General features: G+C 40.6%; 1 protein-coding gene across 1 annotated transcript in view; it reads right to left on the bottom strand.

The window, feature by feature from the left end:
• The window catches only part of GABRP (gamma-aminobutyric acid type A receptor subunit pi), a 174,869-nt gene that overhangs the window by 98,491 nt on the left and 53,281 nt on the right, over nucleotides 1–23,097 (bottom strand). The window contains exons 2-3 of the mRNA XM_085614454.1: nucleotides 21,856–21,949; nucleotides 11,044–11,138 (exon numbers count right to left, since the gene is read on the bottom strand). Of these exons, the coding sequence (XP_085470580.1) occupies nucleotides 11,044–11,138; nucleotides 21,856–21,908 (148 nt within the window). The 5' untranslated portion in view covers nucleotides 21,909–21,949. The remainder of the gene's footprint in view (nucleotides 1–11,043; nucleotides 11,139–21,855; nucleotides 21,950–23,097) is intronic.

Below are 23,097 nucleotides of genomic sequence, written 5' to 3'. Positions count from 1 at the left end.
TGATGCTTCTCTCCCGAAAAAGCTTCAGCAGATGAGTATTGTGTTTTTATTGACTGTTTGGTGCATGTGTGTATGTATGAATGTGTGTGTATTTGTGAGTGAGTATTGTGAATGGGTGTGTGTGCCCATGTCTGCATGTGAATGCATGGGTGTCAGTAAGTGTGCATGTGTGTGTGGGCCCCATCCACCCTCCTCTAAGTTGTACTTACCAGCCTCCACTGTTCCATTTCCATTCACATCTCCAAACACAACTTTCAGAAATAAGGTAAATTTGAACCTCTCAAAATATAGAAAGGAACACTAAAGAATATTTCTATCAACATCTTTCAGAGAAATGTAGAGCTATCATTCATCACTCGGATAGTGTTAATTCCACTGACCAAACTCTGACTTTTATATTGAATTAACTAAGAGTATCTTCAACAACATTTACTATGAAATTCATCAGAGAGGGACCTTATCCACCATGGTACTGATATGATCTATATTCAAGTAAAGCAACAACAAGGAAAGTGGAGAAAATCTGTGAAAGACAAGCACTTTTGAAGCACTCCTGCCCCTTAAAAATTAAATGGGAATTTTCTAAGACTTCGTTCATCCAACCAAAGCAAATTACTTAAAACATTTTTTTTTTCTTCTAAATCCTATCAATCGACTGAAAGATTCCGCTCAATTACCAGGAATGAAAACATTGTCAAATCTTCTCTGTGAAAATCCAGAATGTCCACAAAGGCCTGGATCACTGTAAAAGCGTACCTTCACCCTTCATCCCAGGTAAAACAATCACAAATTGGTCTTCTTTCCAACTAGTGGATAACTGTATTCCATTTGTGGGTACATGCCAATTCTCCTATTCTTCTCAAACCTACCTGTTAAAACCTCTGTAGATGAAATCATGCTACCTTCAGCTCTTAAGCTTGGCCATGCCACCACCTATTCAAGAAACAAAACCTCTACCTAGATATCCAAAACATCAGGCCTATTACTAATTTACTACCTTTTTTTTGCAAAAGTATTTAAAATGCTGCGGGCCAACAACTACTGAACTATTAGTACACAATAAGTACTTTTTAACAAAGCCATATCCAGCTTCCAGTCAAAACACAACATGGTTAGCCACCTTGCAAATCCTAGATGACATCCTTAAAACAATGCATGAGGGTGAAGTCTGTCTTCTAGTCCTGTTGGCTCTATCATCAACAGTTGGCACAATTGAACACTCTTCCCTCTAAAAATGGGTATAAAAGGGAAAGTGCTACACTGGTGTACATCATTTCTTAGAGTAAGATCACAATTAATGCAACATGAGTCATTCAGATCTTCATCTTACTCTGTGGTCAGTGTGGTGCTGCAAGGCTCAGTCCTCTCACATCTACTATTTAACATTTATAGGGACCACCAGACTGGGATAATCAAAGATACTTCCAAAGATCAGTATGCTGATGACACTCATCTATATATTAGAGTTTCTGACACTCCAAATATAACTTTCCATGAAAAGCTAATTGATTGGATGACTCGGATGACTCCCTTTCTTTCTAAAACTAACTCTTAGCATGGCCAAGTTCTGACTTAATTTCTCCAACAACTCCCTGCCCCCATTTTAAAATGTCTTGACATTGTCTGCCCTCTTGTATCTTTCCCACCCTGGCTACACTTGCCACATGTCTAGGTTACATAATTGATCCGCTTCCCAACCTCAATGAACATGTAAATAAATTTGGCAAAAATGGCATCATAACAACTTCACCTGCTGAAGAACACAATTCCTAATTCAAATGTCAGATAAGTCCACTCCCTTGTATTTTACCATGTCGATGACAGGAAGTTTCTTCAAGTTAGCCTTCCCAAGATGTCCATCATGCCTTTCAGGGCCACAGAATACCCTGTTTCCAATGCAAAAATGTCCAACCGCATCACACAAATTCTGGAACATCTTTTTATTGCCACTAGAAACACACATTATCTTCATTTCACTCTGCATAACACACAAGATTCTACAAATCTTCCCATGTACATCAAGGACAAACTACAGACAACAGGAAGAGAAAGAAGTCTGATGAGGGGCAAAGTAGAGCAAGACTACTATACGGGATTTCTTCTCTTCAGTTTCCAGACCATGTTAAAAATCCCATTGAATCAAATCATGTCACCTTTAGGAAATACCTTCCCAAGATCTTGAAAGGTTAGAGATCCATTCTAGAAGAAGAAAATTAAAGCTGTTGAATTTGTCGGATAATCTCTAAGGTACAGAGCTAAAAGGGTTCATCGTTAATATCTTAGAGGAAGACTTTAGGGAGGGGTAAGGCGACTTCAATTTCGAAGATGACATCCAAAGGATACACAGGGATCCCTTTAGATGGAATACTAGCCGTAAGGCCCCTCAAAAAATACTTGTCAATCTACTTACATATACCTTAAAGGAAAAAATACTCATTACAGACTTAAAAAGGAAGGATATCCAACATGGCTCCTTCTCTTACCAGATCAGTTCTGATGTTGGACTGGCTACGGCTCAGCGACAATAGGAATTCGGGAGGAGGATGACAAAACTAAAGGGACTAGGTGTTAATGTCCAATTTAAGTTCCCTGTAGCCCTAAAATTAATGTGACGGAACGAGATGTAGAGGAAGTAGATGAACTAATAAGGAACATTAAGTCAAACCCTTAAAAACTCTGGGGCAGATTTATAATAACTGACGCATCCCTGCATATCAGCAGGGATGCGCCAGTTATTTTGCGCCCCAGCTCCGCCATCATGGATGCGCCGCATTTATAATGCGGCGCACCATGGGGCAAAAACGGCACAGATGCGTCACGCATCTGTGCCGTAAAAGTGGCGCATTGCTGGAGTTGCGTCGCAAGCGCGACGCAGCTCCAGCAAGGCTCTGGGGTGGCCAATCTGCACAATGCTGCATCAATCCTTACGCCTGCTTCAAGCAGGCGCAGGGTTTTGACGCAGCATGGGCTCAACAGTGACTGAGTGAAATCTTGTAGATTTCACTCAGCCACTTTTAGGAGGCGTTCCCGCGCCGGAACGCCTATATGTGGCGCAGAGCTTCACAACGTGACGCATCTCCCAGATGCGTCACGTTATGAATACCCCGCACCATGGCGCAGGATTTGCGCCGCCGCTGCATCACAAAAGTGATGCAACGGCGGCGTAAATGAGGCGCAAGGGCCTCATAAATCTGCCCCTAGAAACGTGCTGGCACCCCGTTTTCTGTTTTCCTACTATTATTACTTCCTGTTTGGCTTAGGGTAATTCCTCGCCTTGTGAGCTGTGATTCTTAGCTGAATAGCCCAATACTCGCAATAGATAACACAGTCTTAACAATCCCAATTAAAGACTTGGATGCACTTAGCTCTTAAGCTGATTTATTATTGGGTGTTCACTCTGTTTCTTTTGACTTTCTTTCTTTCTACACATTTATAATTTTATAACTCACGGCTCTATGGCCCTTACAGTGAGGAGATATCGCCAAAGGAGATAGATTGGTTCTTTAGGGTGGGAGCATATGGGTGGGAAGCATGGGGGAAAACAAATTACAAAAATGTAAATCCTCATATTACCGAACTCCGCCAATCACTACATAATGGCAGGGTAGGATTCCAAAGTATACGCCTCGATAGAGGTAGACAGAGCTGTCATGGATAGTACAATACAAGTTCTATCTTGGAATATCACTGGACTGTAGGGTAGAAGAAAGCGGATGAGTGTAGCCCAGTATATTAGCGATATGAATTCTCAGGTAGTTATACTACAAGAGACGCACTTAGAGAGAGGGGAGTGCAGAGCCGACTTTACACATTTTTCCTGGGTTCAAGAAGTCATTACATCTGAGCAGCTTGGAGCAACGAAGGGGGTGGCAATTATAATGAAAATAAAAACAAAAATTATTTGAAATTGTTGGCTTATTGGACCCATGCATCAGGTAGATGGCTCCTGGCAGAACAGGAGGTTGACAGGACAGAGTTTCTTGGCTGTGGTTATTATGATCCAAATATAGATGACCCCTATTACTTAAATATCATCAAAGAAAATCTTGGAAGTTAACCTCCCTGTTTTGATTGGGGGCAACTTCAATGTAGTTCTTAGTGAAGCAATGGACAGGAGGTCAAAGTATAAAGGGTGCTCAATGAAGAAAATGCGATTAAAAATCATAGATATGAAAAATGAACTTGGTCTCACTGACATATATGAGAGAGAACTTGGCAATCATAAAGTTTTCACCTTTTATAGTAAAAAGTATTGCTCCCAATTCCATATTGACTATATTCTCCATGATAATACTATTTTAGTTATGGTTCAAGCCGTGGTCCACCATTCAGCTTCACTATCAGATCATTCGCCAATCATTCTATCAATTTCTTTCCCAACACAGAGATCCAAACCTAGGTGGACATTAGACAGAATTCTGTTTAAGGATCATGGGGTACTCCATGATTTAATTATTCAGTCCCAATATTACTTTAAAGAAAATGTGGGCACTTCCGATCTAGTGCTTTTTAGGGAATGCAAAGTGTGTGCCGAGAGGATCCTAATTAAAGTAGAGGCAATAGAGCATCAGAAGGCACCCATACAGGTAGAGGAGTTGTTTCGTGTTTGAGCTGCAAAAAACAGAGAGTTACAAGAAAAGACTCTCTCCTCTACTGGCAACTCAGATACAGTAATCTGTGAGCTGGAACAGGCTCAAACGGAACATGAGGCGTACCTGTATAAGAAAGGACCAGATAGGTATAAGGTCAGTAAGCTGCAACATTTTGACTATGAGGAGAACTGTGGTAAACTCCTACCTTGGAAAACGAGATTTGATAATGCTAGTAACCACATAGATTTAATTGAGCTAGCTGGAAAAGCAGCTAAACTTTCCACAACTGCAGGGATTAATGAGGATATGGCTAATAGTCTCAATCTGGTATATCAGGTACATTTTACACCTGACTGAAAAATATCAAGTGGGGCCTTGCTGGAAAAGAACTCCCCCCAACTTACAGAATCCCAAATTCAAGCGACATCACTAAGGGAGAAATTATTCCCGAATTCAAGTAATTAAAGAATGGGAAAGCTGTGGGCCCAGATGAGATACCAGCAGAGTATTATAAACTAATGGCACAAGATCTTGCCCCCTAGTTGAGCCTATTATCTGATCAGATCTTCTTGCATAATTACCGTCCGCCATCTTACCTTCCTGGGTAGAGGCAACTGTTGTAATGATTGTGAAACCAGATAAAGCACCTAGTCGAGCAGATTCATATTGACCCATATCGCTAGTGAATAATGACTACAAGGTCTTTGCAAAAATTGTGGCTCGAAGGGAAAGCAAATTACATACATTTATTAATACACAGTGACAAAAAGCGCTTTAATCCAGGCAGGCTATTAAATGAACTAACCTACCTTTTCATAGGAGCCATAGACATGGCCACAACACATGAGTGTCCTTTAACCACTGCTATGTTAGATGCAGCCAAAACCTTTGACTGGGTTAACTGGGCTCATACGTGGAAGGTGCTTAGAATTTTTAAATTCCTCAAAATTGTTATTAGCGATTCAAAAGCTATACTAGACACCAAGCGCTAGAGCTCTAGGTAATGGAGAATTATCCCGATCAATTACCATAAATAGGGGAACAAGGCAGCACTTCCCTCTTTCACCTCTTTGTTTGCCTTATATATTGAACCATTTACACAGACCATCATCTTACATCCAATAATCCTTCCTTTTACCTCGCAGCCCTTCAATATGAAGCTTGCTCTCTATGCAAATGATATCCTTATATATATTGCAAACCTACATATCACCGTTCTTAGAGTGCGTGCCCTAGCTCAAGAGTTTGGCCAGCTCTCGGGTTATCAAATTAACAAGGATACAACTAAGATTATGTTATTGTCTAATTACTATTCTGTAGGGTAGGGCATCTTCCTGCCCCAAAGCCAAACGCACTGCTCTATGCTGCCATTCTGACAGGCATGTATACCTTCAATTTAAACCCGGTATTCATAGTACACTATTCAGTATTTCACTTTATACCATCTTTTCTTCATTCTTTTATGTGAATCCACATGCGGAGCATATTGCAATTTTTCAAGTTTCTTATATTCCAACTGTGCCCATCCGGACCTCTTGTAAGAATACGACTGATGCGGGGTTCATCACAAGCAGTTTTTATTCAGTAAAAACCCAATGCGTTTCGGGCTGTGAAAGCCCTTCTTCGGGGGTCACTATAAATAACCACAACAAAATTACTCCTTTGACAACTGCATATAAGTAAATATTTCACTTAATCATACAACTCGAGTGCTGGTAAAACTTAACATTGTACCACATTAGATAATTACTCCTCATGTAATTCTAAATCGATAGTATATGCATTAAAAAAATTCACATATCGCGCCAATCCCATCACCCGATCATCCCTTCCACCCATTTCTTTCTTTCACCCTTCCTTCCTCTATGACTGTCCCCCCACCTTGCGGATACCCAGATGCTCATCCTTGTGCTCCCCAATATCGTCTGCAACTCTCTTTCTGAATGTCCCCACCTTCTTTTTTTATAAGCGTTTACAACGCAACAGAAAATCTTCATGCTTTTGTGGGGACATTCAGAAAGAGAGTTGCAGACGATATTGAGTTCCTGCAGAGATTTAGGCACCCAAAGTTCTTCAAATAAGTTATGCTAAAGATACTCAAAGCCGCCCTCCGAATATGAAGGGCCTTATGGAGAATCTTTGCAAAACCCTATTATTCCAATACTTTACCAATCTAGGAGTCTCCTGGAACTCCTGAATGTATGAAGGATAGCCTCACTATCCCTCGGAAAGAGTTTGGTTTCCGAACGTGTGGAGACCTCAAAATAGGATCCTATTTAATATCATGACAGGAGGCTTTGGAAAGAACAAAAGGCACACTTTCTAGATTTAAGTACCTACAAATAGTTTCCTGGTGCTCCGCTCAAACATGGGGGGATCAAAAAAGTGAGGAAATGGAGTAATTGATTGTTTCTAATACTATAGGTAAGAAGGAAGTCGCACTCTGGTACTTGGAAATAGACGAAACCGAGAATGCTAAAGGCAGGCAGCTGTACCAAATATTGAACAATACTGTGCAATTAACTCTTCTAGAAAATTTCTGGCAAAAAATCCTTTAATCTACTCTATGACACAATAATACCTGCCCCTCTAAAGTTTAATTACTTCTTCACAGTCCATAGATTATACTAGTCTCCAAAAGATTTGGCAACAATATTCAGTCAAGTACAAGATATTTAAGGTGTGTTTTAACAGGGGCAGATTATAAGCACCTCTTCAATATATGTCCAAAGCTTTCTCTATTTTGGTAGTATGTGACTAATTTTCTGTTTCAGGTCTTTAGACATGATGTCAAGCTAAGAAATACCTTAATACTATTTGGTACTGATCCGGCGCTTAGTAGCAAATTAAATAAAAGAGAGGAACGGTTGCTTCTCTACCTGATATTGTTGGGACGTAGGGAAATTTGCAAAAAATTGAACATCTTCAGGAGTTTAGCGTGGGCCCCACTGGGTCAGAGAAGAAAATTAGGTCTCTCAGATGGATGTGGAGGCCGATACGAGGAGAGCTAAAAATATATGGGTGAACCTCTTGACTTGGTAATCGCCTTAACAATCCAAAGATTACACCAACATTGCACTGTGGGTGGTAACGTCAGTCCAGTGATGTGTATATTAGTCTGGCAGGGCATATCCAGCTAGACAACTTAGCCTAGACAGGTTATATGACCGATGGTAAAATGAGGATAATAAAAGAAAAATGAACAAAACCCTTTAGAAAATACCCTAAAATGTCTTTACCAGATTGAAAAAGTCTTATGCATTCTTTTACATCCCTCCTCTGGCCTTTCTCCTTTACTGTTATACTCTACCATGGTTTTGCTGTTTGACTTTAGGTAGTTATTTAGGTTCTGAGACTAATTATTCTGTGTCTCTGTTATTGTCTGTGTAGAAAGCTCCTTCAGTCTCTGTGGCTAGACCCAGGCTAAATAAGTAGCATAAATAAATACATTTCTGTGTTTTGCATTTGTTCTGCTTCGCCAATACTCTGTTGATCATGAGCCTAAAAGTACCAGTATCGTTTCACTCCATCTGCAGACATCGTTGAACCACTACTGTTTTATGCTTGACTTTCAATAGACTGTGGTCTGCCTGAATGAGCTCTTAAATCAGATCTTCCCTGTAACACAGATTGAATATTATTTCTATATATTTAATTTCTTCGTCCTGTGCATAACAGTTCGGTTTCAGTTACTTTGATAACATATTCAACTACTGAGTAGGTTGGATAACCATGTATTCTCCAGTCAATCATCTTAAAAATTGAGGACCCCTTTAAGGAAAGATTTTGCCATCAAAGAACTAATTATATTTTCAAGTTTCAAAATAAAATATCTATTTTTTCTGCCTTAAAGAATCCACATAGTTTAATTGTTCCATCTTAGGTCAGCAGATGACAACTTCAAATGTTAGGTGCTCCAAGGATCTGGCCCCTCTCCTGTTCCATTCAATCTCTGTGTTCACCTTTGCAGGAATTAGGGTGGTCCTTAAGCTTCAAGGCCTTGCATTACTTAGACAACCCTCAGTTATCACTCCAATCTCATCAGTCTTATATGAATTGCATTGTGTAACCGGGTGATTATGTGCTATTCAGAATTGGGTGACTGGCATCTTCCTAACTCTGAATGGGAGAAGTATTAGTGGTTAGCATTGACAAGTCCTGCTGGTCAGCTAGGTGTAGTCCAACTGCCCAAGTCTATAACCTGTGACAGTAGCTTCCATCAAAAACATGAGCAGAGTGTTTCATCAAGAGCTTGTCTTTCATGCTCAAGGGCAAAAAGTCTGCATTGCAGTTTTTTTTTTACCTCAACCTCTTGCACAATATGCTACATTTTCTGCCCCTCAACAATGCGTTACTCTGTAGTGGGGACTTATGGTTTTCATACTTGGATTATTGTAACACCATCTACATGGGGCATCTGGCCAATGTCATGGATATGGTTTATAGACTCTGAAGTCTGTCAGTGAGGCAGACTTCGTTTTGTCCATCAAACAGGAACTGGTTCCTAGTACAACAATATGCACAGAGGAAGGCACTTTGCAGAGTAGACCGGGCCTGCTATCTTACTGGAACCCTTTCTCTAGCAAATGTTGTGAATCTGTTAGTTTAGGGAGATCCTCACTATTAGAAGACCAATGTCTTCTCAAGATCCCATGATTTAAATAGGCCCGATAGATGGTCGATCCTCAAGAATGCTGTGCTCTAAACTCTGGAATTCATTGCCTTTGGATCTCTGCCACCATTCCAATTTTGGCCAGTTTGGCAGGTACTAGAACATTTTTCTTTTCTGCTTAGGTTTCTTGGTCAGTTTGCTTTTAATGCTCATAGCACCACAATGTCCTTGGTAACAGCCTACTAAAAAAAATATAAACAATGCAAACCTATTTCCCATATAAAATTCTGGAAATGGATAATGAGCTCAATGAAGAGGTGTGGAAGAGGTGTGGCGTAGCGGCCAGGGCAACTGACACCGGAACCCAGGGGCTCACGGTTCGATCCCCGGTGCCGGTGGCAGATCAGCCCAGCACCATGTGACTCTGGGCAATAGCTCACTTAATCTTCCGACGGCTCCCAGCGCCTTGACACCTTCGGGTAATTGTTTGCGCTTTACAAATGCTGGACATTTACAATGAGAATAAGGGGTTTATTATGAGTCCGGCAGTTCGCGAACCGCCAGACTCACAGGGTGCAGCAGTTGCGGTCTTCAGACTGCACCATAATGACCAGGGTGGTTGGGCCGCCCTGGGACCACCGCAACTGGCAGGGATCAGATTGCCATGAAAAGTGTTGCCTCATGCCATGTGGATGCACACAAGGGGGCACAACACGTGAATACACATCAGTACCTGCATGGCATGGACTGCAGCAGTCCATGCCGTGCAGGTACTGATTTTGATGTTTCATAGGCACTCCCTGGGAACGCCAAAGAACCGCCCACCAGGCAGGAGCAATCTGTCAGGCGGTTTGTAGATCGGTTTGGCGGTGAGGGAGTGGGGCGGTCTGATCCTGCACTGCCAAACTCTTAATAGGGCCCTAGGTCTGAAAAACAGAGTTACCAGATCCATGGTCCCACAATAAAATTTTATAGTCTAGACTTTTCTTTGTGCTGTGATGTGCTAGAGCTCTACCTGCCCGTATGGCTTAAATATTCACAACGCTTGTTTGAAAAACTTACACCTGTCTCTATCTTCCTTCTCCCCATTCCTGGGATCAAGTGTGCACTTTGTCTTTCACTAATTTTAATGGTGAAACAAAGACATTTAATGAAAGAAACAGGAGCAATTATTTGAGGTGTGGTCTTCAAACTGTTCAATATAAGAACGTACCTCACCATTGTATAGTTTGAAAAATATCGAATGAGCATTATAGATTCAAAATAAATACTTGCAATTAATTACAATAACAGTAATTAAATTATAGTGGTAACAGCAACTGGAAGTACACATAGAAACGTTTTGGATTGTTTTAGGATCCTGATGTTTCAGCCGGCTATAGCACATACAGTTCCTATAAAACATTCCTGGCTGGAATCCATATGCATATCAAAGGGGCATTTACTTCCCTTTCCATGCTCCAGAGGAGTGAAGAAGTGAATGTTAAGTATAGAAAATTTACTAGAAAACCGTTATTGGTGACAGCAATGTCATGACACTTCCCTATGTGTATTGTTTTAATTGTGATCAGTAGTGACCCAGCGTGATTCATTTTGAGACTTATACTGATCTTGTGTGTGCATCAATAGTAATACTTCTGATAATATATTAATTATTATACCAATATTACCAACAATAAAAATTATAATGATAATAGAAGTATCATTTCTTATAATAGAAGTAATACATAATAGTTAGAGTTCAAAATTTGTAAAAATATTTCTGAAAACATGTTGAATTTCTGAAATGCTATCCATTTTAGCATCTTTCCTCAGAGGCTGAAATTATGAAAGACTTACCATCAAAATTGGGTCTGAGGTACTTGTTGTAACCTTTTGTGAGATTCTGGAATCCTGGCAGTGCATCAGAGCCATCCCCGCTGGCGTATGCATTCCTGAAGATAAGGGCATATGTAAAAATGGTGGCTTTGGCATTTGCATATCACAGAGTAGATATCTGATGTGTAATACTGTATGATATCAACCTTTATTCAGCACATTTTATTAACATTTTGTATTATTATTATTATCATGGATTTTTAGAGCGCATGGCTGCCCTCAGGCTTCCCTGCGCTAAGAGACATTTTGTTGGGTGGGACTGGAAGGTCCTATAGATATTGTTTAAACAGCCATGTTTTAATTGCTTTGCGGAACTGCAGTTCTTTGTCCATCATTCACAACTCGCGTGGCAGGGAGTTCCAGAGTTTGAGGACTTGGTGGGAAAAAGATCTTCCTCCCCACCTCTCCCTAGTGGCGCTAATTGGTTTTAGGTATCATTCTGAACTTGATCTTAAGTACCTATTAGGAGTGTAAGGTGATAATAGACTTTATTTTCCTTGGGCCTCTGTTGTGTAGAACTTTGTCCATCATGTTCAGCACCTTAAATTTGACTTTAGCCTCCAAGGGGAGCCAGTGTAGTCCTTTTAGGTGTGTTTTCACCAACTCCTGAGCGGGTACATTGCACAGTACTCTTGCTGTCACATTCTGGACCACCTGCAGTCCGTGGGTCACATATTTTGGTGCACCCAGGAATAGCGCATTTCCATAATCCAGTCGCGAAGTGACCAGAGAGAGGACTACCGTCTTCCTATACTGCATATGCATTCGATCTAGGATCTTTCGGAGTCTTCTTAGAAGTCCAAAGCAAGTTGCTGCAACTTCTTGGGTTATGATGCCATAGAGAGAGATCCTTGTCTAGCCAGAAATCCATATTTTTTTTATAGTTTCTTTAGGTATTGGGGGGCTACATTGACAATCCAGACGGCTTATGGGAGGTCTGATGATTTGCTTGTTCCTAAGGACCATTAGCCTGGTTTTGTTTCCGGTTAACTTTAGGCAGCTTTACGTCATCCACTCCTTGACTCTTTCCATACAAGGTGCTAATCTGCTAGTCCCTACTGTTTTTTGGGTCCAGGGAGATCACCAGTTGGGTGTTGTCCATAAAAGAAGTCAAGAAGATGTTGAATTCTTGGGCAATCTCTGCTAGTTGCTCCATATACACATTGAACATTGTCGGGCTTAGCGAGGAGCCCTGTGGTACCTCACAACTCATTGACATCGTCTTAGAGAAGGTAGTGTTCTCTAAAACTTGAAATGTTTGTCCCTCCAGGAATTATGCTAACCACTTGAGTGCAGCTCCCTGTATCTCAATGGCCGAGAGTCTCCTTCGTATGATGTGGTGATCTACACTCAGGTCCAAGAGGAATAAGGCCGCTGATTTCCCCCGATCTAATGATGCCCTAAGTTCCTCCACTACCATCACCAGGGCAGATTCTGTGCTGTGTTGTGCCCGGAATCCCATCTGAGTTGGGTGGAGGCATTGGTCCGTTTCAAGAAATTCCGGCAATGATCTATTAACATGCTTTTCCACCAGCTTATCCACAAAAGGCAGCAGGGAAATGGGGTGGTAATTAACTAGTTGTGATGGGTCTGCGTTAGCTTTTTTTAACAGTTCTTTAATAATGGCATGTTTCCATGCAGCTGGGACAATGCCTAGCTCCAGAGACTGGTTCATGACATTAATCAGGGATGAAAGAATGGCAGATGTGACTTTTTTAAGAATGTGTGGCGGAGCCGGATCTGAAGGTGAACCAGACTTCACTTTATCCATTAGGGATTCTGCTTCCTTTGCTTCCATTAGCGGGAGATTGGTGAAGGACTTTGGTGGAGGGATTTCTTCCTGATCCTCCTCACCCCTTGAGGTTGTATACCTACTTGTTCCAAAGGAGCCGGAGATGTCAGTTACTTTTGAGAGGAAGAAGTCATTACACCTCTCCTCTGATTTCTCTAAGGGATAGGGGTCCTGGTTGGGATCGGTGAGTGCCTTAACTACCCCAAACAATTCCTTTGAGGAGTTCTGAGCTAGGCTGATTTTTTCTTCGAAGAACTTAGCCTGAGTGCTTTTTATATTGTGGTAATTTCTTATGGCAGTTTTATACTTGATTTTCAGGTGAGGATCATAGTTTTTCCTCCACTCCCTTACGATCTTTTTGCAATTTTTCTTTAGCTAAGTTAAAAGGAATAATATGGTGGTCTGACCAGGGTACCGGTACTGGAGAGGTCATCTTAATATTTGGGTCGCTGGAAATCACTACATATAAAATGTGACCCTTGTCATGTGTGGCGGTCATTACCAATTGGGCAATTCAATCCCTGAAGGGCAAAATGCTGCCGGACACTGAAATTGGTGAATAAAATGTAAGAACTGATTGAAAAGCGAACTTCTGCAATGCCAGTAGGTCTGGTTCATAATTGAAACTGCCTCTTTAATGACTGATGAGTTTATCACTCAATATGACATCATGATGAATGCACTCTGTCAATCATTATTGCACTCATGCATCCATTCATCCACCCTGTGACTCATTCCTGCATTCACTCACTTACCCATCCACAAGAAACACCCACACACAAACTCAACAAGCATATGCACGATAAATGAAACATTTAAAAGTAAAAAACTAGAAAACATGCTGGTATCTAAACATGGCAGGCATATGCTTTCAATAAAAAATAAAATTAAATATAGCAGTGGGCAGTCATCTTGCAATGGCATTGTACACAGTTTATTGTCAAAGAAAAATGTGCCTCAGCACCCACACCCAATCAATATTTTTAGTTAATGAAAGCACTGTACATTCATAATTGGACAGCAAAATGCACAGACACCCAAAATCTTTTTCTTGGCAAAAGAGATATTTTATTCATAATTTTTTCATTTAAAAACAATTTTTTTTCTTCTCCGATTTTGCTTTAGCCAACTCATTTCTCTCTATAGGAATTCTTCAGGGCGTGGTCAGTGTGTTTCCTAGGAGCAGGAGTTATGCTGATAAATCTCCATCAAATAACAAAATGTGCTAAAGCTTGCACTGATTCAAGAATCTATAAACATGCAAGGTGTTTCCTGTAGAAAAATCCACGAGTTGAAGGTAACGTGATTACCAGGTAGTGGCAGTTCCCAAATGTTAGGATCCAAACCAACATTTCCAAACAGTAGCTTCATAGTAATTATATAGGTGAAGTCTTTTAAATAAAAAAAACTCCACACACATGGTCCAGAGAAAAGAATCCATAAATCGTAGAGTGTAGTAACGCTTGTGTCTCATGGTCAAAGGTGAATCTGGTCAAGCTATAAGTACTATGAAAATATTGTTTGGGAACTTTGGTTTGAGGTTCCTATCCCTGTGTGGGAAAATGTTATATTGATAATTTAAAGTTATTTTTCACTTAGCTTCAAAAATCTAATTTAGTGATGAAAGTAGATTTTTCATAACTTTGGTGAAAATAAACTTCAAGAAAGTGTATTTTGGGCTGCACGAGAGAAAACTGGCTTACAAATGGTTTGTCTTACAGCCCTACTTCAGAGGCCGAATACACATTTTTGGCTGGGAGTCTGCTCCTAGAGGACAATGGCCTTACCTCTGGGTCCCCAAAGGGTACAGGTGTTGTCAACAATAGGGATTAGAAGGGGCAGGAGCTATTGAAATGACAATTTACAGCCTTAGTGCTTGTTCTTTGGTCTTTGTGATGACAAATACAGGTAGCAGGACCTGGTTCTTTTTATTTCCACCAGGGGTCATCCTAGACTTACTAATCCAAGAAGGAGGAAATAGCCATCTTATGCATCATGTTTGCAGTATACAAAGAGGAAGTGCTCAAAAAAGGTGGGGAAATTACAACAGAATAGTCAGAGTTATGTGTAAAAATGCCTCCGCCCACTGGCTAGTGCACAGGACAAAACTGGCACATCAACATCACCTCCTCAGTAAATTGCTGGACTTGAGAAGTAAAAACCTGTAACGAAAATGACACTGCCTGACAACTATAGACGGAAGACCCAAGAACTCCTGACTCCTGCTGGCAACCAGGGACTGGAACTGCTCTCCAGGGGCTAGGTGGTTGGCACTCTTTCTGCCTGCGCCAGGTACAAAATGGTAGAAAAACTTACCATAGAGTTCTGGAAACTACAGGAATCCCTGCAGGAGAGACCTACTGCCGAGAAGCTTGCACTGCAGGCCTAGGGGGTTCAGGAATGCCCAAGAAGAAGTTTCTCAGTAGCTAGAAATGTGAGACTGAGGGCTCAATTTAATTACTGGCCTGGCTGAGGACTTTACGTCCACCGTGTTCAGACTACTCCACCCTCCAGATTTATAAATGATTGTCTAGCTGGAGGTCATTTATAAAGGAATTTGCAGGAAACATTTCATTGATGGTTCCTGTCACTGCATTTTAGCATTTGCTGCACGGCCAAGTCATATGGCGCCCTGCAGCAAACAGTATTATTTTTCTCTTTTCAAAAAGAAAATCCTAAAACTGAATTTTCTTTTTGAAAAGAAAAAAATAATCCTATCACTATATTGGCGGAGAAGGTACTTCATCACCATTGTGACGGAGCAACCTCTCTGCCAATATACAAATCAGGCACTCCGTCATTTCATCCACCACCAGAAGAGCTGGACAAAAGCACTGCAAGGGGCACTTATTCCTAAGGAAATGCACACCGGTCTGATCCACTTGGATCTTAGCAACGGTATTCTGGGCAACAAAACAATATAAGTTCCTCAGTTTTAGGGGCAGTGCCACAAGTTGGGCGCCACACCATTGTGCCATTTCAGAAGCAAGCTTCCAAATCGAAATTTTATGTGTAAACGTTTGGCTAAGAGTGGCATGATGTTAACCAGAAATGTTTCAATCTGCAGGGCATGTTTAAATTCGATATATTTATTAGTAAGATGAACATTGTCTACATTGTGTGATTTTAAGACACCTACATCTTTTACTTTTATAGTTGTAGGGTTCTTCCAGAACCTTTTAAGGCCTAATTTGAAAAGCCACATAAAAAAGTGCTTGAACCAAGACATTTTAAGTGAACTTGATATGCTTAATATTTCCTTTAGGCAATCCCTATAACGGGCAAACTCCGAAGTTGACCACATTTTCAGCCAATAGAGAAAGGATTCAGTCTTGCAAGGTTGGATATTGTTTTTACACCGGTGTCGTAAAACATAGGTACAATAAGTGTAATCGTTGAAACTGTGACTAAAGATCTAATAAAAGTGTTCTCCGCGCTAGCCAGTTTATGTGTGTCATTATGGATCCATGATTCTGCTACTTAGAGGGCTGCATTCTGGGTCTTAGCCCTATGTGCTTTCAGAGCTGGAGAAATTGCATGTAAACTGGTTTTAAATGCATCTGCGCAATAACTTTGGACCTATTCTAAATAAGTACGGCACTTTTGTTGAGTTGAGTTTCACACTTATTGGATAGTTTGATCCTCAGATACTCAAAACTGTAAATTTGCTCCAGCTTATTGGATCCAACCCTCATGAAACACTTCGTCGGGTGGCAATTCCTGAAAACCATAAATTTTGTTTTACAGGGATTTAGTTCTAGCCCTCACTGATCCCAGCACTTAACAAAATGATCTATAAGATTTTGTAAACCAGTTGGGGTCTTTGAACTGAGTAGAGAGTCATCCGCTAAAAGTAAAATAGGTATCTTAGCACCACTCATTGAAGTGGAGTCATTCATTTAGTCCAATAAATAAATAGCCAGGTTGTTAATATATAAAGAAGAGAGTGTGGACACAAGCACACACCCATGGCAAACACTTCTATTTATCGGAATACGTTCAGTCAATTCACCATTGACACCCCACCGCACTTGGGCATAGTTGTCTACATGGAATCGGGCAATTAAATCAACCAGTTCTAACGGGGTTCCCATACCTATAAGCACACTCCAGAGCTTGTCCCGAGGGATCAAAGCCAGTGCCAAGATCAACAAATGCTACATAAAGATTTTGTTTGTTAAACCAAACATATTTCCGGTAGAGGGTCGCAAACCGAAACAACCGAAACAATTGGTCAACAGTACTGGTTTTAGCACAGAATCCTGCCTGTGGAAGGCTCATTATCTGGCAATCATTCATCCAATCGAATCATTTACCCAGTACCTGCCTGGCAAAGATTTTCTGGAGATTATATAAGAGGCTGATGGGGAGATAGTTTGAAGGATTGCCACCATCGCCTTTTTTTATAAATTAGAATAATCTCCGCCCCTTCTATGTATCAGGAATTTCCCAGCCAGCTGTGACAGCGTTAGACAGGAGATTAATATAGCAGACCACCAGGGATCTTATCAGGGCTGGGAGCCTTTGTCGATTTAAGGTGAGCTATGGCTCCTCTTATATCAGAGAGGCTAAAGGTTACCAGGTGATTTGTGGCTGGAATAATATCACAAGACAAGACCATATCACATATACCTAGAGAGGAGTTAGGGAAATCAGCCTTAGCATACAAAGAGGTTAAATGGCCAATCCATTTATCAGGCTAGATATGGTATGGCCCTGCATAGGATTTTAACAAGGCTTCCATGGGCCAAGATTTGCCAGAATGTTTTATTCTTCTTCTTCCTGGCTGAATGGGCTAAATCCTGCCACACCTTTTCTTTCCAAGCTCTCTTGGCCTTCTCTAGAATCTGTTTATACTAGTGTTTGGCTTTTTAAACTTCATTGCGGGAAAGTGATCTAATGGCCTGATGTAGTTCACGCTTGGCTTCACCACATTCTTGGTTAAACCAGGATCTTGCTTTGACACGAGGGCGAGTGTTATGCATGAAACTTTATTATAAAACAGCTCCTGCAGCTTAGAAAATAACTTAAAATGGATTTCCATTATAGGAATCCCCTGTTCATGGAATGCAACGTAGCTGGCAGTTAAACTGGCAAATCAACTATAGATCTTGGCCATCAGGTCTGTATTGGACAAAACCTGGGGGAAAGAAACTCATTGATGGTTTTTAGATAATAGTGGAGAGGTACCTCTGTAGAATTTAAAACAACTGATCTATCAAAGTCAGCACCCTTGAAGATAGTAATCAAGGAGTTCTCATTGCTGTTGATATGATTATCAATAATCATATCTTGGAGGAAGAGCCATAGGCACAAATCAATGAGTACATAATCAATGTTACTCTGGTATGCACCTCCCTCACTTCGCCCATTGCACTAGCTTGAACTCAACTCGCAATGGATTGAGCAGAGTTTCACTGCGAACTGTGTTGAGACCTAACCAAGGTACGTTTCTTAATTTAGTATGGGTACCTTTTTCCCAGTTACACTGTTTCTAATAGTGTAGGGTAAATCAGAAAGAAAAATGCAAATTTCCCAAATATGACCACCTTATCTGACTGATAACTTAACTGACACTTTACCTCAGTAAATCAGTCTGAAGACAGTTTTAAGTAATTGTTAACTATTATTACAATTGTGGATCTGATTGCAGACTTGAAAGATAAAAATGCTTCTAGTATACAGCTGTGTAAATATCATTGCACAACTTGCCCCTGAGCCTTGTCATCCGAGCCGGCCTATGGATGTTGTGGTTGTCCAGCTGAATGTTGCCCACCACAGTGCATTCTGAGACAAGGGCAAGACGTACCCTTCCTACAAGCCCCTCAGAGGAAGGAAAATCTGCTCCAAACTTGTTGATTTAATTTTCAAATACGAAAGGGTTCCCCGCTACCCAGACTTAGACATATAAGCTCAAGTATCCTCTCTCTAATATTGATACAGACATCCGTGGACTCTGTTGTGCTTTTAGAATAATGATCTGAGTGCTTTCCACTTTCTCTCTGCTAAGAACATAGCCCTGCTGGTGTACCCTGGTGTAGCTGATTTGCCTGTGTGGAAGCTCTCTGCCATCCAAGGATTCCAGAGTCCAGAGATGTGGATACAACACCTAGGAACACTCTCCTCCTCCGCAGATATCAGAAGAGGGTTGCCTCAAGAAATATATATCAGTGATTGATGAGGTGATTTTGTCAACTGACCATGCACCCTCCCTAGACCACCTTTTTTATTTTTGTTTTCTTACCCCTGCTTTAATGTGCAGAGGTCCAGCACTAACCTATGCTCAAAAATTATCTAGTGTCTGCAATTGCAACCATATTGAAGCAGTTACCATTTCCATGTGGATCACATATCAGTCAGCCCTCATTCTGTAGCCTTGAATAAGATTCATATTTTAAGAACTGTTATGAATTCTGTGGTTTGGGCATGGAATCAGAGGACTAGGCTCACTTATTTATGAGGGAAGCGTGGAAGTCCCCTTCTCATCAACACTCCACGGGCAACACGTGCACCTGGTAGAGACAGGCGGAAATGCCCTACCACCACCATGCATCCTCGTGGCCATGCATTAACCAGTCTAAGGAGGCCCCCTCTTGCGGCCACATTTCCATGCTGCTAAAGGTGTTTTTCCCCACATGTGGTTTGGTGCTGTCCTTTCAGCTTGGAGATTATGATCAGGAAACCCATTCCCCTCTGCCCTATATCCCCCCTGCCCTATATCCCCTCATCTAACACCTATTAGTGCTTATCAAACAACTCCCATCCTATTATCAACCTTCAAAACTCCTCATGAGCTCCGGTACATGAGGGTAGCATCTTTGCACCAGGATCGCTAAGACCGGGGCCAGAGCTCAATGATGAAGCATCCCACCCACTGGTCGGTGAGGGCTTTTTGCCCTGAGTTGAACAGTGTTTGGTATGTTTTTGTTTAGAACTACTATTGTGTGTAAACTGATTTTCTAAACCTTAATAAGAAGTAATTTTTGTAGTTGCATATACTATTTATATTCACAGGCGGTGGTTTTATCACACTAATATTATTGCTGTACAGTTTTATTCTGTACTTTCTTTATGCACCTTTATACTGTTGACCTTTTTTTTACTATGCATTTTATTTACATATTTGAACTAATATTAAACAGTTGTATTGTTACATAAAATTCACAAGTCAGGCTGGGCATTCACACATTTCTTGCAACTATGATACATTTTTTGACAGCTTTTCTATAGACTCATAGGCTTATGAGGCCAAACTTCCAAGTCAGACTGAACACCCAGTGTCATGATTAGTCAGAACACCAGCTGTTTCACTTTGAATATTGCTTTGTTTCTCCTGTAGCTGCAAGGATCAAGAGGAAAGTCTAACAATAGGAATCAACAAAAACCACCAAGATTCCTTTTTGATTTTCTCTTTGGACTGTGTTAAAAAGGGATTGATGCAGTGAGGTGCAGTGGATTGGTAGGGAGAGTGGCTGAGGCGAATAAAAATACCCTCAAATATTATTCTAGAGCAAAAACATGCATGTGGGGTGGCTAAAAAAGCTTCTTCAAAGATAAAAAAGCCGAACCAACCTAAGGGCATCATTAAAGGGGGATGTGTTGCATCTGCCAAAAATACAGTAGATGCCCTGCTGGCAAACCTAACCATTACCCCGCTTCTCAGCAGGGGATCAGTTGGCTTGACCTGTTGGCCAGTCTGCCATCAGGCGTCCAGATCACAGTGAAAGATGTGCTTCACTATTTAGGGTGGGGCAAGCACAACTATATCTTACTGTCCAGGACTGCCATACTTTGTATCTATATAAACCTATATAGGGTTCGGCCATTATTCAGAAAGGCTAGGCCATATATACTTGGTAATCAACAAGCATGTGCCAGGACTGATGACTATTCAATACACCATTCACCTTTGATGGTCACACACTCCAATTGTTATGATCACTTGAATTTATTCAAACAGAATTTTGAAAAAAGGTTTTACATTGTTTTGTGAGAAAAGTTCAATAATCATTAATTTATACATATTTCATCACAATCAATAACTTTACACTACACAGAGACAAACAACTTACAATATGTCCAACACTGAACAGATCACATTGACAATACAAACAACAAATATGACATCATAGTACGTAACAATGGTTTTTTCTCTTTGGTTCTGTACACAAAAAGATTATTAAATCCAAAAAATGGCCCCTGTTAACTACCATCCAGGGAGAATTTAACATATTTCTTATAAGGGCAATGACCAAACAGTGACACTACTGAGCTCAATCAAAAATTATTATACATTTCTGACTTAATTACATTTGAGCAACAGCGGTATCACTTGTACAGGACACTTGTTTGGCTGAAAGAAAAAAAACTGTTGACGAGTTTCGAACCCTTACAAATGTCTTTAAGGGTTCTCCTCAGGACTCAAAACAAAAAAGAGCTCTTTTTCTTCTTCTATACATATTGTAATCATGGATTTGTGACGTTTCTTGCTTATGGTTCCAAGCAAGGCCAGTAGTATCTTCTTTTGAAATGTCATTAAACAGGTTTTTTATTTCATTTTATTGAGTTATTTTTATAGCTCTGTACTGGTTCAGGTGACTGGGGTGGGACACCAATTTATATAATCGCTGGTTTCTGAGCCAGTCAGGTGTGGTATGCATGATGCATGATACCACATGTTTATAGTTTTAGGGGTACATGAGCATACTGAACTGGGGATTTGATGCAGGTTAGGTGTGAAGTGGTCCTTGTCATTCGCTGGAGTATAGAGCAAGGGGGGGGGGGGTCCAGTAATGGAGAACATAATTAAATGGATGCTTCGTACCCAATCCCTAAAATGTTTTGGTTCATGGATTCACTTCATGTTGTGGGATTGTTTGATCTAAATGCTACTTTACATCATACAATATATTTCGTCTTTTATCACACAAGGCCTTTGGCACCAGGATGCTATAAAGCCATTGCATACAACTTGTACTAACCTGGAACATGCAAGAAACCACAGGCAGATGGTGTAAAGGCTGCAGTAGTCCATGGCTCCCTTTTCAAACGTTCAAACAGATGGAATAAAATTGGCTGTATAGAAAAGATGAGTCATTGAAAGATTAGGCATGTATTTTGTAACAAATTTTAAGGAGCATGTTGTTTTTCCAATGCACTATCCTTATTACACCTTATGTATTCTTCCTTGGTATGAATTAAACTAAAGGCGCCATGGCCTGTTGAGCCCTGAGCAGTTTATAGACAATAAATACAATTGTTTTTCAGAGAGGCAATAGTCCTTTTCAAACATTAAACCAGCAATATTATCTAACAGTAGGATGAATTACTTCTTCTGCATATTGATTGTGGTCACTAGTGAAAGTTAACGTAAGAAGATTTTTTTTTCTCCCCCAAAAACATTTTCTTCTGTCTTGTAAAATTAATTTCACATAGGAGTCTGGTTTCCAGACCTCCTCAGAAGGCATTTACTTGTACTTTTATGAAGTAAGCACGCACACATTTCTTCTATGTCTATTTTTCACTAAATCTTTTTACAGCTGGTGGTGCACAAAATAATACAGGCCGTGCGGAAGACCGTTATGGTTGAAACGCGTTGCCAATAAATTAGCTTTTTAAATTTTTTCCTGTAGGGCGAGCTTGTTGTGTCACAACCCACAGACACATTGCCTTCGGAATATATCTATCTATCTGTATGTATATTTATATATAAATATAGTCATTGATTTTTACTGAAATAAACAAAGATTAAAGGAACATTATAGATAGGGGAAAATGCCAGTTACTGTTTTAAACCAACAAAACCACTGAAACTCATGCTCTAAATGAACTATAACTCACTGCCCTGCCATGCAGTGTAGTTATCAATTATGTCATTTCGGATGTTGCAATGAATGATGTAATATGTGAGGTAATTAGCAGTGCATGGCGTGGGCATGAGAGATAGTTAATTTAGGGCACATGTTATGGATATTTGAAATAAATATAACTAGTGAACTTCAGTGGTTTTTTTTTAAACGGTATGTTTTAACTGAACTTTTTACCTAACTATAATGTCCCTTTAACCTTTGATTACTTCAGTGGATTTCTAGGTTTGTTTAATATCAAGTGAGATGTCCATCACTGAGCGCAGAGTGGGGTTATGGACAGGGTTTCGCTTGTGTCCAGGCCCAGCGCCCAACCTCCTCCCCCCACGGGCACCCAACCCTGGCCCTTGGGGAGTT

The sequence above is a fragment of the Triturus cristatus genome, chromosome 7 (assembly GCF_964204655.1).
Source record: "Triturus cristatus chromosome 7, aTriCri1.1, whole genome shotgun sequence".
Classification (NCBI taxonomy): Eukaryota; Metazoa; Chordata; class Amphibia; order Caudata; family Salamandridae; genus Triturus; species Triturus cristatus.
This window is presented reverse-complemented; position numbering and strand designations above follow the sequence as displayed.